A 20,701-nucleotide genomic window follows, 5' to 3' on the forward strand; every position below is an offset into this window, starting at 1 on the left:
TATATATATATATATATATATATATTAGGTAACATTATTATTATGTGTGTGTATATATATATACAGTATAAGTATACTGTGTGAAATGAAAACAGTCTGTAAATATCCTACTAAATATCCTACTAAATGCAAAAAAAAGCACAAATAGCCAGTTTTACTAAACCGGGGCAAGTTCTTATTGGAGACAGCAAACAAAAACTGATTGGCCAAGAGGCGAGGCCAGTAAAATTCTGCCACACACACTCTCATGTTTGCAAAAAGACTTCAAACGTGACACTCGGCCTTCACTACCATGAGGACGACAACTCTGGTGCTGCCGGGCCTTCTGCTGCTACTGGCCCGGTCCTGCGCCGAGACTGGGAACGGCACGGAAACGAGTCCTCATGATGCTCCCGAGGAAGTCGAGGAGCCGCCCAAGAAAGCAAAGACCGGCGAGATTGAGGAGGACAACCATGTGATGGTGCTCCATGGCAACAACTTTGCCAGGGCACTCAATCAAACCAAGTTTATATTGGTGGAGTTCTGTGAGTACTACAAACCCGACGCACAAGGAAGCGAGATCTGGGTTTCATATTCAATAAATAAGATGAACTCACATTGTATTTGCAATTGATGAGAGATCATTCTTAAAATTAGATAACCAATATCATTTTTCCACTGATACTAAAGTCTTGTGTGCTCCATACCGACATCCGTTACTGATAGCATTAGTGCGCACATTTTCTTTCCCTCTGCAAAAAGAAGAATCTTTTTTAAATAAATACTTTTAACTCACCCCCCCAAAATAGTTACTAAATATTTAAAGTATTCAATTGCAATTAACCATTTATTTTTAGATTGCGGAGTATTAAAGGGCCACCAGGAGGGAGCCGATAATGGTACCGACGACCATTGTGTTTACCAATACCTGGTATCGGCACTTCCCCAACCCCTAATGCAACATCACCCCTTCCCAAAAACAAAAAACTCACTGAGCCAAATCTTCAGAGTATGGATTACTGTTATTTTGGGAGTACTACCAACCCGACATATAAGGGTGCTAGCATTAGTAGGGTGTATCGTTTGCGGTATTCTTAAAACATTGAAAAATAAAGATTTTCTCTATTAGGTATGTGTTAATAATGCCCCACTGAGTTAAAAGAGCCCATATGGTTTATCTTTTATGCCTTTCTGCTTTTGTCTGACTTTTATCAGGCATTTTATCAGCGCCCTAACCCCCCAGCTCCTCTTCCCCACCAAAAAATTGCCAAGACACATTTATACCTGTCAAGCTCCAGGGCTCCATGCCTTACAAACTGTCGTATTTTCCCTTACGAAATACAAAATAATCTTACACCATAGTTTTTTTTCAAACGTGTTTATTTATGTAGTTTAACATGTTATATTGTACATGTGTTTCGTTATATCATATATATATTGTTAATTAACATGTTGTTGTGAGATCCTGAGTTGCTCGACATGAATGAGGTTTATTATAAAAATGTGTTCAAAAATGAAGTAGCTTGGACGTTCACTGTAGGAGGAAAAAATACATGCAAATATAATTAAGCAGAATAATACATTTTCTTATTCGAATTATGAATTCATTTTCTGCATTAGATTATTGTTGGTAATATACTGATTAAAAGGATAACCACAAACCTGTCTTTTTTCATTTTCTCCTTTTATACTTCCTTTTTTTTCTTCTTTATACAACATAATAATTCGTCATATAATGCATCAAAGCAAGTGAGCCGTTTGAGAGCCGGCTCTCTTTGATTAGTTGAGCTGAAAAAGCCGGTTCTCTAAAAAGAGATGGACTTCCTTTCACTACATCAAACCGCTCGCTTCGTTTGCAACAACAAAAAACGATATCGAGATTGAGGCTTCCGCGGCGAACTCGTTTGACTTGATTGATTTGCCGTTTCGTGATAGTCGATGCATACCCGATGGTACCCATAATTGAGAAATTTGTGTTTTTCCGTACAGATTTTCTCGTACGTCGTACATGTCTTAACATGCATAATAAACGTACTTGGTACGGCAAAACCGTACAGGTTGACAGGTATGCACATTTAACACAAAGAAAAGAGGTAGCTATAGTTGTCAATTGCAGAAATGCTTAGATAAAACATACATATTCACTCTATACATAGAAATGGCAAATATTTGAAAAAAAACAACAACCCGTATATAATAAATACAAATGACATATAATAAATAAAAATGGCAAATATAAAAAAATGTTTCATACAAAATACAAATATACTATTTAAAACAATGGCAAATATTTATCAAAAATGTTTGGATAATAAATACAAATAATTTCCATCTCTAACTATTTTCCACTCGTCTCGAATGTAAACAGATGCCCATCTACCAACTGTTACACACAACAAGCGGTCAAGGCTAAACCAATTCCCCTAGTGACCTCATAATCAATTTTGTATCACATATTTTATCCATTTTATTCAGAAAAATGTGCAGAAGTTGGCCTGTATTTCAAAAGTTGTGAATTATGTGTATTATTTGGAAGACGGGAACCGCCAACTAATTATTTTATTGTAAAATAAAACAAAAAATCGACAGCCTTCTACCATCTGCCAACCAGGCTGTTCATTTTGAGAGACCCAGTCAGAGGTGAACTGTCCCCCATGCCGCCCCTCGCTCACTCTTTTCCTTATTTCAGTCTCTCAGCAAGACTTCGTAGCATGCAGGGGCGTCAAAGCTGCAACGAAGGGGCGCCCATTTGACTAGAAGCAAACGTTATGTTGTTAGATGATACAAATCCGCTTAGCATCAAATATTTATTATTATTATTTTATTGTTTTGGACAATCTTGTGTCGCCCCCGGGCAGACTGCCTGTTCGGGGCGGAACTAATCCACAAAAAGAGTTTATTTGAGCACGTCTAAGAAATGCACGTAAATCACTGGTTACTCTGTCGCCATCTTCTGGCTTAAAATCGGGATTGCAGCTTTAAGTTTTTCTATCCCACTGTTCCACACCCCACCTTTCATTATAAATTGGACTCACATTCAATCCAACGGGAATCAAACCCGGGTCCACCAGCGATACAAATGACCAAAAAAAGAAGCACAAATGATCGCATTATCACACTACTCAAACACTCAGTGCCATTAATAAATGTTAGAGAATGGACAAAAACAAAATTTTGTCATGAAAGATATTAATGAACGCAAAGTCTGTTTCATCGTCTGGAAGAGCTTCTGTTTTCTCTATTCTCTAAAATTTCTGTTATGTAAGCCTTATAAGCAGCACGGCGGCGCAGTGGTTAGCGCATGTGTGGCACGGTTCATGTCTTGGGAACCTCCTGCGTTGGTTCAAATCTAGCTCCAGACTTCCTGTGCGGAATGTATGTTCCCCCCGTGCTTGCGTGGGTTTCCTCCGGGCACTCCGGTTTCCTCCCACATTCCAAAAACATGCATGTCAGGTTAATTGGCCGGTCCAAATTGTCCCTAGGTGTGAATGAGCGAGTGAGTTGTCTGTCCCCCTGTGCCCTGCGATTGGCTGGCAACCAGTTCAGGGTGTCCCCTGCCCACTGCCCGATGATTGCTGGGATGGGCTCCAGCACCCCCGCGACCCTACTGAGGATAAGCGGTGTAGCTAATGAGATGAGGGAGATGAGAAGCCTTATAAGAAAGTAAACTCATACTCAGGCCCCGGTAGGTTTACTTTAACTTGATTACTTTCAATTACTTTTGGATTACTCCAATACCAATTATTATTATTATAATAAAAGACAAAATAAACTAAATATGAATAAAAGTACTAAATTTTGTGCAGGCTTGGGGAGTAACGGAATACATGGAACGGCAAAAATGATGTTGGCGAGCTGTTTGGATTTATTTTCATTTTGTTTCTGTTGCATTTTATGTTAGTTTTGCCGGAGATCAAAGAGATCAAAGCCAGGAGAGAAAGCTTACCACGTGTTGTGAGTCATAATTTTATTCATATTTAGTTTCTTTTGTCTTTTATTAGCATATTTGGTATTGGAGTAATCCAAAAGTAATTGAAAGTAATCCAGTTAAAGTAACCCTACCCAACCCAGTCAACCCTGCTCATACTGTATCCATCTGTATTCATTGGAAAACGTTAATGTTGTGTCCTGTATTGTCCTACAGAAGTCAAACATTTTGGAAAAATCACCAGAAAGCCGCTAGGATGCGCCAAAGTGCCGCTTTCACCGGGTTGCATGTGCCTTTGTGATTTCACAGCGTCTTGTTGACATGATAGCTTTTAGAAAAACTTGAAAATGAAAAGATTTGCGCATACATAATGTAAGTTCATCAAATTGTTTTATGCATGTGTACAACTCAGACTGCAACGTCATTGAGGCACAATTAGAGAAGCAGAAAATGTTGAGGCAATTGTTTAGCCAATCAGAATGCACAAAACACATACCTGTCAACCTGTACGTTTTTGCCGTATAAAGTAAGTTTAGTATGCATTTTAAGACGTGTACGACGTACAAGAAAATCTGTACGGAAAAATGCAAATTTGTCAATTATGGGTACCATACGGTATACACCGACTATCACAAAACGGCAAATCAATCAAGTCAAACGAGTTCGAGTTGTGTAGTGAAAGGAAGTCCCAAGTCCGTCTCTTTTTAGAAAACCGGCTTTTTCGGCTCAACTCATTAAAGAGAGCTGCTCTCAAATATTGTATTTTTTCCTTCTACGGTGAACGTCCAAGCTACTTCATTTTTTAACTTTTTTTTATAATAAACCTCATTCATGTCGAGCAACTCAGTATCTCACGACAAAATGTTAATCAACAATATATATGATATTACGAAACACATGTACAATATAACATGTTAAACTACATAAATAAACACGTTTAAAAAAAATATGGTGTAAGATTTGTTTGTATTTTGTAAGGGAAAAGTTTGTAAGGGCATGGATCCCTGGAGCTTGACAGGTATGAAAACAATGCACAATGAAAATCTGCGAAGTAGTAAAACCGAGTAAACAGCGATGCAGGCTAGGCTTACTGTAAACCCTGAGTGTATGAAAGGGAAAATGGTTATACAAGAATAAATATGGTAGCTCGAACTCGAGTTTTAATTCCATGCGCCTTATAGTCCAATGCGCCTTATATATGAAAAGAATATATTAGAAAAGACCCCTTTTGGTGGGTTCGCCTTCTAATCTGGTGCCCCTCATAGTGCAGAAAATACGGTACTATCCAAAAGCAGTCATTGGTCCAGGTGTTGTCCCTGGTCAGTTTTCCCACCATAGCAGGGAGCAAAGTTTCAGACGCTATCAGGAATAAAATTCTCAAGTCTCTATCCCGTTTTTTGTTTTTTTTTTCATTTAGACGCCCCGTGGTGTGGCCATTGCCAGCGCCTGGAGCCCGTTTTTGCCGAGGCAGCCGAGAAGTTGAAAACGGACGAAACCAAAGTGGGCTTGGCCAAAGTGGATGCCACCGAGGAGAAGGAGTTGGCTGAAGAGTTCGGTATCTCCGGTTTCCCTGTTCTCAAGCTCTTTATCCATGGCGACCGAAAGAAACCCGTCGACTACACTGGTACGGACAAAATCAAACAAACAAACAAACAAACAAAAGAAACTGTCAGGGCCTGAAGCTAAGTTAAAGTTGTTTACTTTGACGTTTGGCACAAAACCCAAGAAGATAAAGGAGCATCTTTGTTTTATTTGCTTTTTTAATATCAAGTGACACTTTGTTGTTTTTGCAACCCACTTCAAATAAGGTCTCATGTTTTTTTGATTTTCTGTTTCTTTTCCTTCCTTGTAAACAAGCAGATTTGGGCTATTGGATTGAGTCAGGTCATCATGAAAATGCAGAAATTCTATTGGCTGAATTACTTCCCACAATGTCCTTCTCACATTTCAGTTTAGAATCTCGCGTACCTCATAAACTTTCGTATACTTTAATCTATTTTTTGTACTTCATTCATTCCAAACGGATCCCAAGATTTGCAGTTATCCTAAAGTGAGAATCAAAAACATGGTAACCGTGGAAATGAAGTTAGCATTGATCAAGAAATACACTAATGACACACAAATCTCTATTTAATCTACGATAGAAACTATTATTCAAAACAAGGAGGCGATTAAAGCAAGAAAATATCCGTAACGTATTAAACCTACTGATATAAATGAATGTTACACAGACTTTGCTTATCACGGTATGAAAGCAAAGATAAACAATGGCAGACTTGTTTGCAAAGATAAAATTGGGCAATTTTCTGCGGCACAGGAGCCAAGGTTTCTTAACCCACAAGTGTGCCACGGCACACAGGTTGACAAATACTGTTTTAGACTACAAGGCAAAACAAGTAGATAATTTTCCCAATTACAAATAGTATTGTAATATTTTTCAATTTTTTTCAACATAATTTTATATTACAATAGAAAATAACTATCTTGAGAATGAGCAAAACAAATCACCTGGTATGACAGATCCTAATTTTGTCAGGACCAGAACGGAAACAGGACCCACTTGCGTAACATTTACCACAAGTTTTATTGAAGAAACGAGGAAGAGCTGCGCCCATGATCCGATGTTCGCTGGACGCGGGAAGCTTGTCGCTCTTATACTCGGCTTGTGATCCAAACACGGAAGTGGATCTTCCGTAGTGAGCGATGGTGGTGTCAGGGACGGGAAATCTTGTTGGTAGCAGGGACTGGAGAGCAAAAACGTGGTCGGGGTCGGAAACAAGTCGTAAGCCAGAACGGGAGAGGAGACGTGGTTCGGGATCAAAAACGGGTCGTAATTTGGGACGGGAGAGCAGACATGGTCGAGGTCAAAACGACGCGTAGCCGGAGACAAACGGGAGCAAAAACGGGACAGGCGGGAGTCAGGGGTCGAAAAAAAGGCTTGCCTTGAAAAGCAGAGGTTTGCAGACGGACTGACACCCGAGGATTGACAGGACAGGCTTTAAATAGTGGGGAAGCCAATCTGTCAACAAGCTGCAGCTGGCGCCACACGAGCAGGTCCGATTGGGCGCCATGGCAACCATGACAAATTTTAGTTACATTAAACAAATTCTATAATTTGCTTATACTGTATTAAGAAGTAGCATTAGCAAGCTAACAGCAAATCAATGCATCTATCTTGATATGAGTGGCACGTTGCTTAGCCTTCATCTAAAAAAAATGGAAGATTACATCTGGAAATTAAAGGAGACTTTAAACCAAAACATTTTATATAATATGACCAAAGGTAAAACAAAAACATTCTAAAAGTTATTTTTTTCTATGCTACATTAAGGATATTATTATTGGAAAAAAATGCAGGTTTTAAACAAACCAGGTTAAATATTGCCAACCAAATGATGAATATGCTGAACAGTAGGTTAATTTGTATGGAGGTCTGATTGTGCCTCATCAGACATGAACCTCATTGCAAGTCACTGGTCGAATCAGGAAGCCTTGCCTGAAACACAACCAGGAAACCTTCTTTTTCATTTGTAGCAGCCATTTTAAGCTCCATTTCTGAAAGTGATTCAAAACCATCAAGCACAAAACAAAACAGTAAACTGTTTCTAGGTGATAGGACCGTCAACGGAATCATCAAGTGGATCAAACGCCGCACTGGTCCCGGCGCCTCAGTCCTGGAGAACGTGGATTCTGCTGCCAGCTTTATAGATGCACACAACATCACCGTGGTTGGATTTTTTAACGTACGGTTATGGATCTCAACTATTTATAGTCTTTTTGGATCCTCAATCTGTGTTTCCCTACCCAGGATCTGGAAAGCGACGCAGCCAAAGAGTTTTCCGAAATAGTCATGGACACGACTGATACGGAGTTTGGCATCACAACATCTCCTGAGGTTTTCCAAAAGTATGAATTGAAGTCTGACACAGTGGTGCTCTTTAAAAAGGTATGGATGCTTCTGCTAAGTACCATACTTTTTCATGTAATGCGTTAAAAATCGGAATCAATTCCGTTTCACTTTTTCTCAGCTCAAACTTTGTAGTTGGATGCAACAGGAACTAGTCACGGCAGTGTTAGCGCCGAATCCTAACCACTGGACCACAAGTGATACAGACAACATATGAAAAGGCATTCGATTTCATATGTCACACACCACAGACTATTGCAAACTACAGACTATTATTACACCATCCCTTGATTTAAAACCTAATTGAGGGCAAGGAACTCAAAAACCTCAACATGAGGAACATGAAGAAACTTTGAGAAGGGAGCGTACATGAGGTCCTCCTACTTCCAGGATGACCAGATTGCAATGGCTGTAGCATTAGCAAACAATACACAGATATTGTTACCATGAAATCATATGCTATGGAACATAAGTGCGTTTTAAGCCTAGATTGAAACAGTTCCACTGAGGTTGCTGATCGAATCTCAGGGGACAGAACATTCCAAAGCACCAAGGTCCAAATGGATTTTATATCATCATCACTCTATTTTTATTTCTGGTACCAGAGACAAATGTTAACTTTGTTGTGCATTTCACATGTTACAATGACAATCAATTACTATTCTAAGCATTGAGAGAAGCAAACATTGTTGAATGTGGCCCTAAACAATGAACACAATACCAACATAAAATGCACTATGTATTTTTTCAAAGCCCTTTAAAGTACGATTTATCATCAGATATTCCAAAGAGTTGTTCCTCTCTTGCGTTTTTGCGTTGATTTATATCTTTCAGGATGTCTTTATGCTTTCTCCATTCTCCAACATTCTTTTTTTGGTGCTGGTAGTAAAAATCATGTGATGATGAGATAAAATCTAATGTCTTTTCATATTTTATCTATATCACTGGTGGTTCAGTGTTTATGATTCGGCATCCTTACCACTGCGACCCGGGTCTGATTCCAGTTCCATCCAATCCTTTTCGATTGTGGTCAGCGATATTTTTCGATCGGATGATCAATCATTGCACAACTACAGTCAAATCTCATGCTTAACTGGAAAAAAGTGCAGTTTTTCTTTTTCTTTTGTGTCTCTGTTCTTCAGGGGTCTCAAAATTGTTTTATTATAGGGGCCATCTCAGCTAGGATCTGGCTAAAGTTGGGCTAAATCAGGCTTTCCACAAAAAGTCTTGATTAAAACATTCCACTTTTATCAATTATTGTTTGAAATTCCCTTCACGAAATAAGATCTAAAAAATACATTAAGAATTAATATGAATAGAAATCAATCAATCAATAATAAATTAATTAATAATCTGATAGGGCTGAACTGAAAGGGACAGTGTGTATTTTTCATTGCCTTTCACATGAATGTTTTCTAAATACTGATAGGTCAAATAATGTCTTTTTATATGACATATCATGAGCCTCACCTAGAGGGAGATGACATAATTGTCTGCCATCTTGCTGCTACGGGTAGCCTTTTTGGCTACCCGTAGCAGCAAGATTACAAAGGCTCAGCATAAAAAAAAGAAGTAAAATGGTGATTTTTGGTCACTTTGAGTATCCGTAGTCTGCATACTTACTTGTGATTATTAGCACTCGTTGCATGCCAAAATACGGCAACATCTTGTATATTGCACACTGTCCCTGTAATATTCATCCCTTTTATATTAAGGCGGGGCCACAAACTATAATCCCGAGGGATTCAATTGGCCCCCAGGCCTCGAGTCTGAGACCCCTCATTTAGTGAAAAAAATCGGACATGTTCGTCAAATCATGGACTACAAAAAAAGCATACTTTTTAAGTCTATTTACTCAGTAACAATTGGGCTTACTCGTTTTAATTGTCAGGACTAGAACAGAGACAGGACCCACTCGTGTTACGTTTCTCTCAGTTTTATTGGAAGAAAGGGAAGGATTGCACCCACGATCCGATGATTGCTGGTCGCGGGAAGCAGGTTGCTCTGAACGCAGAAGTGGGACTTCCGTGGCGAGCGATGGCGGTGTCGGGAACGGAAAAAATCGGGTCAGTACCCGGGACAGGAGAGCAAAAACGTGGTCGGGATCAGAAATGAGTCGAAAGCTAGGAGATGAAAGTAGACGTGGTCAGGATCATAAAACGGGTCGAAGCCGGGGAACAGACGGGAGCAAAAACAGGTGTGAGTCCGGGTCGAAAAAGCTTGCCTAGAGTAAACTGAGGTTCCCAGTCGGACTGACAACAGGTGACAGTAAAGAATGGGTATAAATAGGGACAGGGAGCCAATCAGCGTCCGAGGCAGTTGGCGCCAAAGGAGCGGGCACAGGTGCATCACATCAGTAGTCATGACATAAATATCTTGAAAACGGTTTTGAAATATCAATGTAAGGTAGGGTCTGAAATGGTTGGTTGCTTGGATCCCTTACCCACTAGGGCCGTAGGGGCACCATTTTCTGTGGTGTGTCTTGGGCAAGAACACCCTGGCGGCACCCATTCTTATCCAGGCCAACATATGTTTCCACCTGGTCTTGCACCAGGAACCTTTCACGTCGGGTCTGAAATGACAGGGTCTAAATTAGGGGTAGGCATATTAGACTATGTGGGGTTGTTACGATTCAAGATACTGGATACAATTTTTAACAAGATTGCAACATTCAAAAAAACTGCAAGATATTTAGTTCATCCATTTATTTATTATACTTTTTAGGCCCATTCTATTCTGTTGAGTATCCTATTTCCCAATTATTTATTTTTATTAAATCTTGAAGATAGCTATGACGAAAAATTCCATTGTGCTAACACACAGGCTTGTTACAGTTCCACATTCATTCCGTCTTTCCTACAATTAAGTCAACACTAAAGTATGATCACCTCTTTCATAGTTTCAGTTTCAGTTTTTAATTGCGCAAATTCCATATTTGGGCACAGCCCTAGGATTGCTATATGGCTCGTTGAGTGTCAGGAGTCAGGTAACTGCAAAAAATAGTCGGATGTGAACAACTAAGAAAGGAAAGGTATGGAATATTAACCTTTTTAACTCGCTGTCGTCATCGCAGCCTCTGACAGCCCATTCATGATGTGCATGCAAGAACGCGCAAGCGCTCAAATAAACTCTTCTTTTTTCATCTTCTTGGGGGGTTTGGGTTGGCCTCTTGACTCTACTTGAAGGAGGCCTTTTCTTACTTTCACCATTTTCATGCTACACTGACAAATAGAAAAAAAAACCCTGGGGGTGAGCATGACGTCACTCTCCAGGATCCCCACCAGCCCCCATTCCTCGAACCTAATCTGTGTTTCCCCAAACAGCTCTGATAAAAGTAATATGCATGGTTCGTACGGGTGCTTAATATCCTCAAAAATGCTTGAATTCTTATGTTGTTTTTTTGAAAAGTGCTTGAATTCAGATGAAGTGCTTGTACAGTAAATGCTTAAAATTGTTCCCATGTTTCTTGGGTTAGGTGTTCAAATAAGGGCTTAAAAATTATTCATTGTTCCAAAAAAAGGATTGAGGCTAGAGTTAGAGACTAATGTTTAGGCTCCTAATGAAGGTATACAACTAAATTTAGAGAAATAAATAATGTTGGATCTAATGTTACAGTTCGAGTCAGTTGATGGTTTAAAGTTAGGAACTAGAGGTTAAACTCTTGAGGGTTCTATACCAAATATAGGGTCCAAAAATAGTTTGGAGCTAGACTTTCAGTTTGAAACAGGTTAGGCCTAGGATGAGGTGGAGGGCTAGGATTAGGGGCTTAGGGTTTTAGCTGCAGTTTAGGGTTTTGGACCGATTTTAGTGTTCCAAAATAAGGTTGGGGCTAGAGTTAACGTTTGCAGCTAAGGTTTCGGCTCCTGTTCTTTTGATCAGCGCTGGATTTCTTCTTTGAATGGTACTGGAAAATATGGAAAATTGGCTATGAAAGGAAAAAAAGTGCTTGAATTTTTCCATGAAAAAGGTGTACGAACCCTGAAGATAAAAACAGATAGGCGCAGTGGAAAATAAAGCATAAATAAAGGATCAGTTGGGCATTGTTAACATTAAGTTCATGGAGAAAACTTTCAACTTTTTAAGGATACGACACACTCCACATTTAAATAATCGTTATAAAATCAAGATTGCGATTCAATTTTTCAAAAATGATGATACAACTTTTTTTTTCATCTCGCTTGTTTGTAGCCTGAAAAATAGTTCCTCATGCTGAGGTATTTAGGGTTTTTCCTGGCGGTAAGTCTCGCCCTTTGAGACCTTTTGTGATCAAGGGCTATAAAGATACAGTGAAGAAAATCAGTATTTGAACACCCTGCTATTTTGCTATTTTTCCTACCTAGAAATTATGGTGGGGTCTGAAATCGTCCTTATAGGTGCATGTCCACTGTGAGAGAGATAAACTAAAAAGAAAAATCCAGAAATCACAATGCATGATTTTTTTAACGATTTATCTGTGTGATATAGCTGCAAATAAGTATTTGCACACCTGAGAAAATGAATGTTAATGTTTGGGACACTAGCCTTTGTTTGCTATTACAGAGGTCAAAATTTTCCTGTAGTCTTTCACAAGGTTGCACACACTTTAGGAGGGATCTTGGCCCACTCCTCCACACAGATCTTCTCTAGATCAGTCAGGTTTCTGGGCTGTCGCTGAGAAACACTTCCTCCAAAGTTTTTCGATTGGGTTCAGGTCTGGAGACTTGTTGGGCCATGCTAGAACCTTGAGCCACTCCTTGGTTTTTCTGGCTGTGTGCTTAGGGTCATTGTCCTGTTGGAAGACCCAGCTTGAATGACTTCCAATGCTTGATGTTTTTTTTTTTAAGTTTGATGACGGCAGGGCAGACTACGTTCTGTCTGAAGATGGCATGCTGCATAAAAGCAATTTGACAGACTTCATCCAAGAAAACAGCCTGCAGCTTATCATCCCCTTCACTAAGGAGGTAAAACGATCACAACAGAAACACACAGACACGCGCTCACTCACATGCGCTTGTCTTGATGTTGTGTTTATGTAGACGGGGGATAAGATCTTCGGCTCCAAAATTCGAGTTCACTGCCTCCTCTTTATCAACTCCACGTTGGAAAGCCACACGGCACTCGTGGACCAAGTCCGACCGGTCGCCAAGCTCTACAAGGGCAAGGTAGCGTTTAATATTTCTAATGATGAAAATGAATACGCATGTTGTCGTCACGTTTCAATACTAAAAGCAGTATGTCTGAGGAAAAAATAAAAGCCAAGTTGACCTTGAGTGCATTTTCGACACCCTATGTGGTAGCTAGCTAAGCACAGTTTCATTTTAATCAGGCAGGTCTATTTCTAAGGCCAATGCTAATAACCAAATGAGGGCGAAATTCCAGGTCAGTGTTACTTATCATAGTCCATGGATCCCTTAACCTGCTGGGTAGTTGGGGTACCACTGAGGATACGATTCTGGGAGGCTTTCTCCTTGGATGACAGTCCCTGGCCTGAGTTTGGGTTGTGGCAAAGTCGACACCCTTCCCACACTGCTGGAATTGGCGTACAGTCTTTCAATGGTCTGAACTAGTTTCTGGCCAATGTGGTACTTCCGCATGATGCCCTAAAAGGCGGCCTGCCATACTCTTAATCAGAGCCGGCCCAAGGCATAAGCGAGCTAAACAACTGCTTAGGGCCCTGCAACCACTAAGGGGCTCCCAAGAATGGTTAACCTTTTTGGTGCCACCATTGTTACTTTGTGTGTTCACTCAAAATACTTATGCAACCAAAATACTACACAATAACTACAAATTTAAATATCAAATATAGTGCTTAAAAACAGGGACCTCATATATTTTTCTGCTTTCATTCTGAAAATAAAAAAAGTAGTATACAGTTACTACGAAAAATACTACTATAGTAATACTATATTACAAAACACTACTACAGAATTGTTTATTACAAAAATACTACTATGGAAATACAAAAAAAATCTACCAAAATACTACTAAAATACTGCTTTGAGAATACATCAATTATACTTTCCTGAAATACTAAAAAAATACTAATACTTTAAAAAAATAAAATAAACTACTAGAGAAATATTACTACAAAAATACAACAAGAGGTTTACAACAGAAATACTGCAAGGTACACTTACAGGGATACTACAAAAATTCTCCTATGAAAATATATCAAAAATACTACAAAAATTAAACTACAGTAACCATGTACTACAAAAATACTCCAGAAATACTACAGATATACAAGAAACATCCATATATGGAAATGCTACAAACTACAATAAAGATATTACAAAAATACTAAAAAATAATTACACTACAGCAACACTCCAAAAATAATAAGAAAACTACTGTAATAATACAAAAATACTATGAAAATACTACACGGATATACAACAAAAAAACTACTTTTGAAATACAACAAAAGTACTAGAGAAATACTAAAAAATACTGCTATGGAAATACTACATCAAAATTACTTCAGAAATACTACAAAAATAGTACAAAAATGAAACTACAGTTATACTACAAAAACTACAGAACTTCAATAAAAATCGGACTCCAGAAATACTAAAAAAAAAACTAAAAAAAAACAGCAAAACTTCAAAACTCAATTACAAATGAAGTGCTTAAAACACTTGCTCTAATTGTGGTTGTTTCTAAACCAGTTCGATTAATCTCATCTATTTAAAAAGAAGTACAACACGTCACATGCGGCCCCTGACTTAAAAAATTTGCCCAACCCTGGAGTAGAACATGGAATGAGATCTAGAAGGCATATAAATTATCAAGTAATAGCCCCCAAATCTAATTTTGCTTAGATAGATAGATAGATAGATAGATAGATAGATAGATAGATAGATAGATACTTTATTCATCCCCGAAGGGAAATTCACTTTTCCAGCAGCATCCCTAAGCTGAGAACAATCGAAAATAACTGAGAACAATCGAAAATAACACGGGAGCTGCTGGAGTGGCTGCCATTCGTGACGGCGCCGGAGAAACGATTCAATTTGAATCATGTACAAAAAAAACAAACAATTGAATCATGTACAAGAAACGATTCAATCTGAATCATGTACAAACAAACAAACAATTGAATCATGTACAACAAACAAACAAAATATTTATGTTTCAATAAGTGGAGTGTTAATAAAATGGGGGGAAAATAATTTCTGATACTGATATAACCAGGTAAAACTAATTTTAAGTTACCTGTCCAAATGAATGTTGTGCCATCTCACCTTTCCCGCTCCTGAAACTTTATCAAATAGTCCAAAATTTTACCTCATCTTCTCCGCTCACCTCGTCGTCCTCTTCTCCTTCCACTTCGCACTACAGAGACTTTTTAGCTGAGCCGTCTCTTATGACACCATCCCCTGATCTAGACCAAACTAATGCAAGCAAAAATGCAATGGCAAAGCAAAGCCACTGAGGAGCTAAACGATATGCTGTGATTGAAGGAAAATAGGTTATTAAAAGATATTTGATATTTACTTATGTAGCCATTTTGTAGTATTTTTGTTGTAGACACACAAAGGGACAAGGAGGACTCATTTGGAATAGTAGAACTTGACTTGTGCACCTGATTAAAAGCCACATGCTCAAATTTAAGAATGAAACTTAATTATAGGGCTCCATGAAGGCTTAGATACTACCTTCTTGAAATCCAGGAAGACATGATAGAGGTTTCTCTGTTGTTGTCGTCGAAACTTCTCGCAAAGGATGTACAGATTTGAAAATCTGTTTTGTGGTACTCCTTCCCTTCCCTCCAATCTGCCTGTTCTTTGGCTGGTATGTTTTTAGCCTTTACTTTCTGTTTGTTCAGAAGCAACTTGAGAATAACTTGTAAACTTGTGAGACTGATGGTTCTGTAGTTGGATCATAGTTGTAGGTTTCTTATGAATGGATTTCATTGGAAAATCTTAAAAATCCAACACAGATGACATTTTTTGCGCTCCCCCCAGATGCTGTTCATCACCATCGACGTCTCAACCAATTTGTCGTTTGTGCTGGAATACTTCGGCGTGTCGGCGACAGACGCACCAGTCGCCCGTGTTATCAACATAGACTCTGGCAAGAAGTTCAAAGTGGACACGACGGAACTCGTTTCTGACCTGCCCACTTTGTGTCAGGAGGTTCTGGATGGGACAGCCCATGTAATAGATACAAACACAGCAACTCACTCAAATTGTGTTCCTGGATAATCTTTTAGTATTCACGGTCTTTGTTTTGTACCCTAGCCTTACTATCGCAGTCAAGACGTGCCTGAGGACTGGGATAAAGCGGCCGTCAAAGTCCTGGTGGGAAAGAATTTTGCTTCCGTTGCTCTGGATCCAAGCAAGAACGTCTTTGTGGAGTTTTGTGCGTTCTCGTTAAAATGTGCATGATGTCACTACAGAAGTAGTTTGAACTAAGAAAAATGACTGTTCTTTGATGTTATATTTGAAGATGCGCCGTGGTGTGCCCATTGCAAGGAACTGGCTCCCATCTGGGACCAGCTGGGAGAGAAGTACGCAGAACGTGATGACATCATCATTGCCAAGATGGATTCCACTGCTAATGAGCTGGAGGACATCAGCATCACCGGCTTCCCTACTCTGAAATATTTCCCGGCTGGTGGGAAGGAGGTACTGAAGAGTTTCACACAGTTGATCATGTAGTGTGTATAGGTTACTTGGTAGGGTGATTTAACGTTCTCATTACGCTGTTAATGCTCTTATTTAGTACTGTAGGCGGAGGACGTTTCGTGTCCTGCCCCATGCTCAATTCAACACCCTATGTTCCGCAAAATTTTGGGACAAAAAAAAAAAAAAAAAGCTGAAGAGAGTTCTGTCGAGTACTTTAATTACAATGAAACAAAATAGGAAATAAACAAAATGTTCCGGGCTTGTTAACAGAACAAATTATTTTCCAAACAAGCATCTCTAAAACTGCTGACCATTGTTTTTATAGGAAAGGGGCGTGGTTTGATAAGAACGAAACTCAAGTGAAGTGTTTTTTTTTCAGACAAACTCAGGAAGTCCAAGCTTCACAACAGATCTTAGTTAAGACTGGATCTAACTGGACCTAGCTTGTGGTATGACACCACTTAGAATAATGCTGTGAAAATATAACCACCCAGTGAAGGGATACATTGAGACATTAAGTGAATATAACGAGAAGTAAATACTTGGTGGTTGGATTCCTAAACCATTAGGTTTGTAAGGGCACCATTTCCTGTGGTGTGTCTTGGGCAAGTACAGCCCGGTGGCACCTGTCCCTCTTATATTGATTTTGTGATCGATGCCTCGCTTTCGTTTACACACCTTTAACCTGCCTTGCTTGGAGTTGATAATATGAAGTGATGGGATTTCCAACTCTTTTTAGAGAACCAGCTTTTTTGGCTCGGCTCATTCAGAAGAGTCGGTTATTTGGCTCTTTAACGGCTTTGTAGACTTTAGAATACTACCAATAGTAATGTAACATGCACGAAATAAATCATTTGAAAATATGTATTATACTACTATAATGGCCTTTTGTTCACTCTGCAGTGGGCTTTTAACTAATTTAAAGTTTTAACTTTGATAATGAGTAACTGTCAGGACCAGAACGGAAACAGGACCCACTCGCGTAACGTTTTTCACAGTTTTATTGGGAAGAAGGGAAAGGAGCGTGCACCCACGATCCGGGGATCGCTGGTCGCGCGCAGTAGGTGGCTCAGATGCGGATGTGGGACTTCCGTTGCGAGCGATAGCGGTGTCAGGAACGGAAAAAGGTTGATAGCCAGGAGAGGAGAGTAGACGTGGTCGAGATAAAAAAAACGGATTGTCATTTGGGGCAGGAGAACAGACGTGGTCGAGATCAAAACAGGTTGGAATTCGGGACGGGAGAGCAGACTTGATCTAGATCAAAACAGATCGTAATGGGAGACAAATAGGAGCAAAAAACAGGCGAAAAGGGACTTGCCGTGTAAAAACAGAGTTTCGCAGACGGACCGAAAAAAGGGGACTGACAGGACAGAGTATAAATACTGACAGGGAGCCAATCTGTCAACAAGCTGCAGCTGGCGCCACACAAGCAGAGCCAATTGGGCACCATGGCGACCATGGCACACGGGCGGGGCCAATTGGGTGCCATGGCAACTGCAACAGAAACTGAGATACAAATGACACACAATATTATTTAAAAGTATTAAATTTTCTGTGCAACAACAAATAAACTATGAAAAACAAAGTTTGTCATATTCATAAAAAGCTAAAAGAAAAATACGGGATTTTTGAAAAGGACACAAAATATGAATAAAATATTTTCTGATTTACAATTTCTTTAAATAAAAATATAGAACAATTGTAACTTTTGTATGTACTCAAGAAATTTAAAGTCATAGAATGACACAAAATCCACAAAGGAAATGCATATTGACCAATCACATTCGTCTTCTGCCCACTCTACCTGCTGATGCCTAATTCATATGTACAGAGCCTGGCAAAAGTATTGCCCCCCCTAAAACTTTGTGACATACCATATTGCCATATTTATGGCTTCAAACGTATAGATAAAAAACACAAAATATTTTCTAAGAATCAAAACCATGTTAGACACAAAAAGAAACTAAATGTATTCAACATTTTATATTGAGCTAACAAATACATAGTGAAATGTAGGCGTTGCAAAACAAAACAAGGCCTTTCTTCTTGACACTCTTTCATAAAGGGCAGATTTATGTAGACAGAGTATAGCTAACATCTGGTCTCATGCACCCTGGTCCCACCTCAGCTGTGTATGCCTGAATGTCATAATATGTCTCTTGGTTGCGTCTATGAATAGTTTTCTGAACATTTAGAGGGATAGCAAGGGGCTTGGTAGGTTTGCATGGTTTTATGTTCTCACCATTTTTATATTGTTGCTCGTACAATGCTCCGGAAGATGTGAGAATGCTGCAAATTTAGTAATTTATGACGACATTATACCATTCAGAAGTCATCAGGGAACTTCCAGAGTCAGTTGACAGATAAAAAACAGGAGGCCAATATTTTTGCAACACCTATCCAGTTATTTTCTCATAAATCATATATAGAATATTGAAATAATTTGATTCCACTTCCCGATTGCGTCCCAGATGTTGTTGATTCTTAAAAAATAGTTTTTTTAATTTTTGAAGTTTGAAGCCTGAATTGTGGCAACATGACGCAGTTCACAGGGGCCAATACTTTCGCTAGGTACTGTATACAACCCAACCACACACTTGCATATGCTAATGGAGGTAACTCTGTAAATTTAATTTTATCATAATGTTTTTCCCTTGTCTGGCAGGCCGTGGAGTATTCGGGAAACCGGGATTTGGAGACATTGTCCAAGTTTCTGGATAACGGCGGAGTTTTGCCCAAAGAGAATGACAAAAACGATGATGAAGACGAGGAAAGTGTAAATGCATAATAACCATCCACTTTATTTTCTTCTAACAAAGGATAAATGAAAATAACCCATGTCTTCACGATGTTTTGCAGAAAGCCGGAGAGTCTACGGAGAATGCCGACGAGGACTCTCATAGAGATGAGCTTTGATTACATTTTCAATATTTTTCCAACAAAATAAAAATCTTTTAAAGGGCACAAACTGAAACTGGTATTCCGAAATTTAATCACATAAAAATTAATCTGGATAGAGGAAAAATAATCGACGTCTTTACAGAGGTTTTATTCAAGTCGCTTTTATTTGTATAGCCCTTAATCAAAAGATGTCTGGAAGGACTGCACAGGATTAAAATTACACCATCGCCTGATCTCAAACCAACATGCAGGCAAGGAAAAACTCAAAACCTCGGCACGAGGAAAATAAGAAACCATGGGAAGGGGCCTCATAAGTGGTAATACCCCTTCCAGGATGACCAGGGTCTGATAAATTTAGCATTAGGTAACAGTACACAAACATAGTGAACATCAACGAAAGAAAACAATGGTAATTTGCTGAAATTTGTCCAAAAAGTCCATGACGCAGCTTCCCATCTCTGCCGGCTGGTCGATGCAGGCGTTGACATGCTTCAGGTCCAGACCCTGATCTGCTGACTCATCTCGAACCGTCCTTCTCCCTCATATCACCACCAGTATCATGAACCAGAACAGGATCAGGACCCAAACGCGTAATGTTACTCACACAAGCTTTTATTTTATGGGAAATGGGGAGTCATGCACGTTAGGCAGCAGTCTGGCGTGAAATGATAAGAAGCCAGAGGCCAACCAGATTGATACCAATTGCCCGAGTTGATATCGGTAAGATGGGGTCGATACCGGACAGGACGGGACAGACAGGACAGATAATGAAACAGGATATCAAAAATAAACAGGACAAACTAGACGGAAACAAAAACTGGAGAAAATAGTAAACAGGACGAAAATAGACAGAAACAAAATTGGAAACCGAAATTAAACAGGACAAAAAAAACTGGAACATACCGAACAGGCAATACCAACAGGAACAGGACCGAGTCGAAACCCATGTCTAGCGGGGCAGAAGTTCGTTGACGGACTGACAAAGGAAAAATGAGAGCACTGAGCTTAAAAAAACGAAAAGCCAATCTGTCAATGAGCCGCAGCTGGCGCCCTACGGGCGGGGCCGATTGGGCGCCATGGCAACCATGACACTGAAGTTGCAGGTCTTATCTCCAGAGGCAGAGCATTCCAGAGCACCGGGGCCCGGATGGAGAACACTCTCAGACCTGCATACTTCGTGGCTCTCGGAGTCACAAGTAGACCTGCATTTTCTGAGTGGAGGCTCCGTACAGGAACATAGGGGGACACCAAATCTGGGACATAACCGGGCGCAAGTCCGATCAAACATTTGTATGTTAGTAAGAGAACCTTAAAGTCACATCTTAAGTCAGGGGTGTCAAGCAGGCGGCCCACGGGCCGGAACAGGCCCACGAAGGG

At 39.6% G+C, this 20,701-nt stretch overlaps 1 protein-coding gene across 1 annotated transcript; it reads left to right on the forward strand.

Moving 5' to 3' along the window:
- Positions 1-272: 272 nt before the first annotated feature.
- Positions 273-19,397, forward strand: pdia2 (protein disulfide isomerase family A, member 2). Its single transcript, XM_088342123.1, has 11 exons — positions 273-524; positions 5,325-5,531; positions 7,517-7,650; positions 7,716-7,853; positions 12,638-12,754; positions 12,830-12,955; positions 15,761-15,952; positions 16,037-16,157; positions 16,245-16,423; positions 19,089-19,199; positions 19,283-19,397. Exons 1-11 carry the CDS (start codon positions 293-295, stop codon positions 19,337-19,339), a joined length of 1,614 nt encoding a protein of 537 aa, XP_088198249.1. The 5' UTR covers positions 273-292; the 3' UTR covers positions 19,340-19,397.
- Positions 19,398-20,701: the final 1,304 nt, after the last annotated feature.

The sequence above is a fragment of the Urocampus carinirostris genome, chromosome 8 (assembly GCF_059441175.1).
Source record: "Urocampus carinirostris isolate Australia breed hairy pipefish chromosome 8, RoL_Ucar_1.0, whole genome shotgun sequence".
In the NCBI taxonomy this organism is placed as follows: Eukaryota; Metazoa; Chordata; class Actinopteri; order Syngnathiformes; family Syngnathidae; genus Urocampus; species Urocampus carinirostris.

What these genes read in the sequence shown, in the direction of transcription:
- pdia2 (XM_088342123.1), top strand. Translation starts at nt 293, where the DNA reads ATGAGGACGACAACTCTGGTGCTGCCGGGCCTTCTGCTGCTACTGGCC. An exon ending in CAGTGGTGCTCTTTAAAAAG is followed by an intron (nt 7,854 to 12,637) that starts GTATGGATGCTT and finishes TTTTTTTTTAAG; the next exon opens with TTTGATGACGGCAGGGCAGA. An exon ending in ATGATGAAGACGAGGAAAGT is followed by an intron (nt 19,200 to 19,282) that starts GTAAATGCATAA and finishes GATGTTTTGCAG; the next exon opens with AAAGCCGGAGAGTCTACGGA.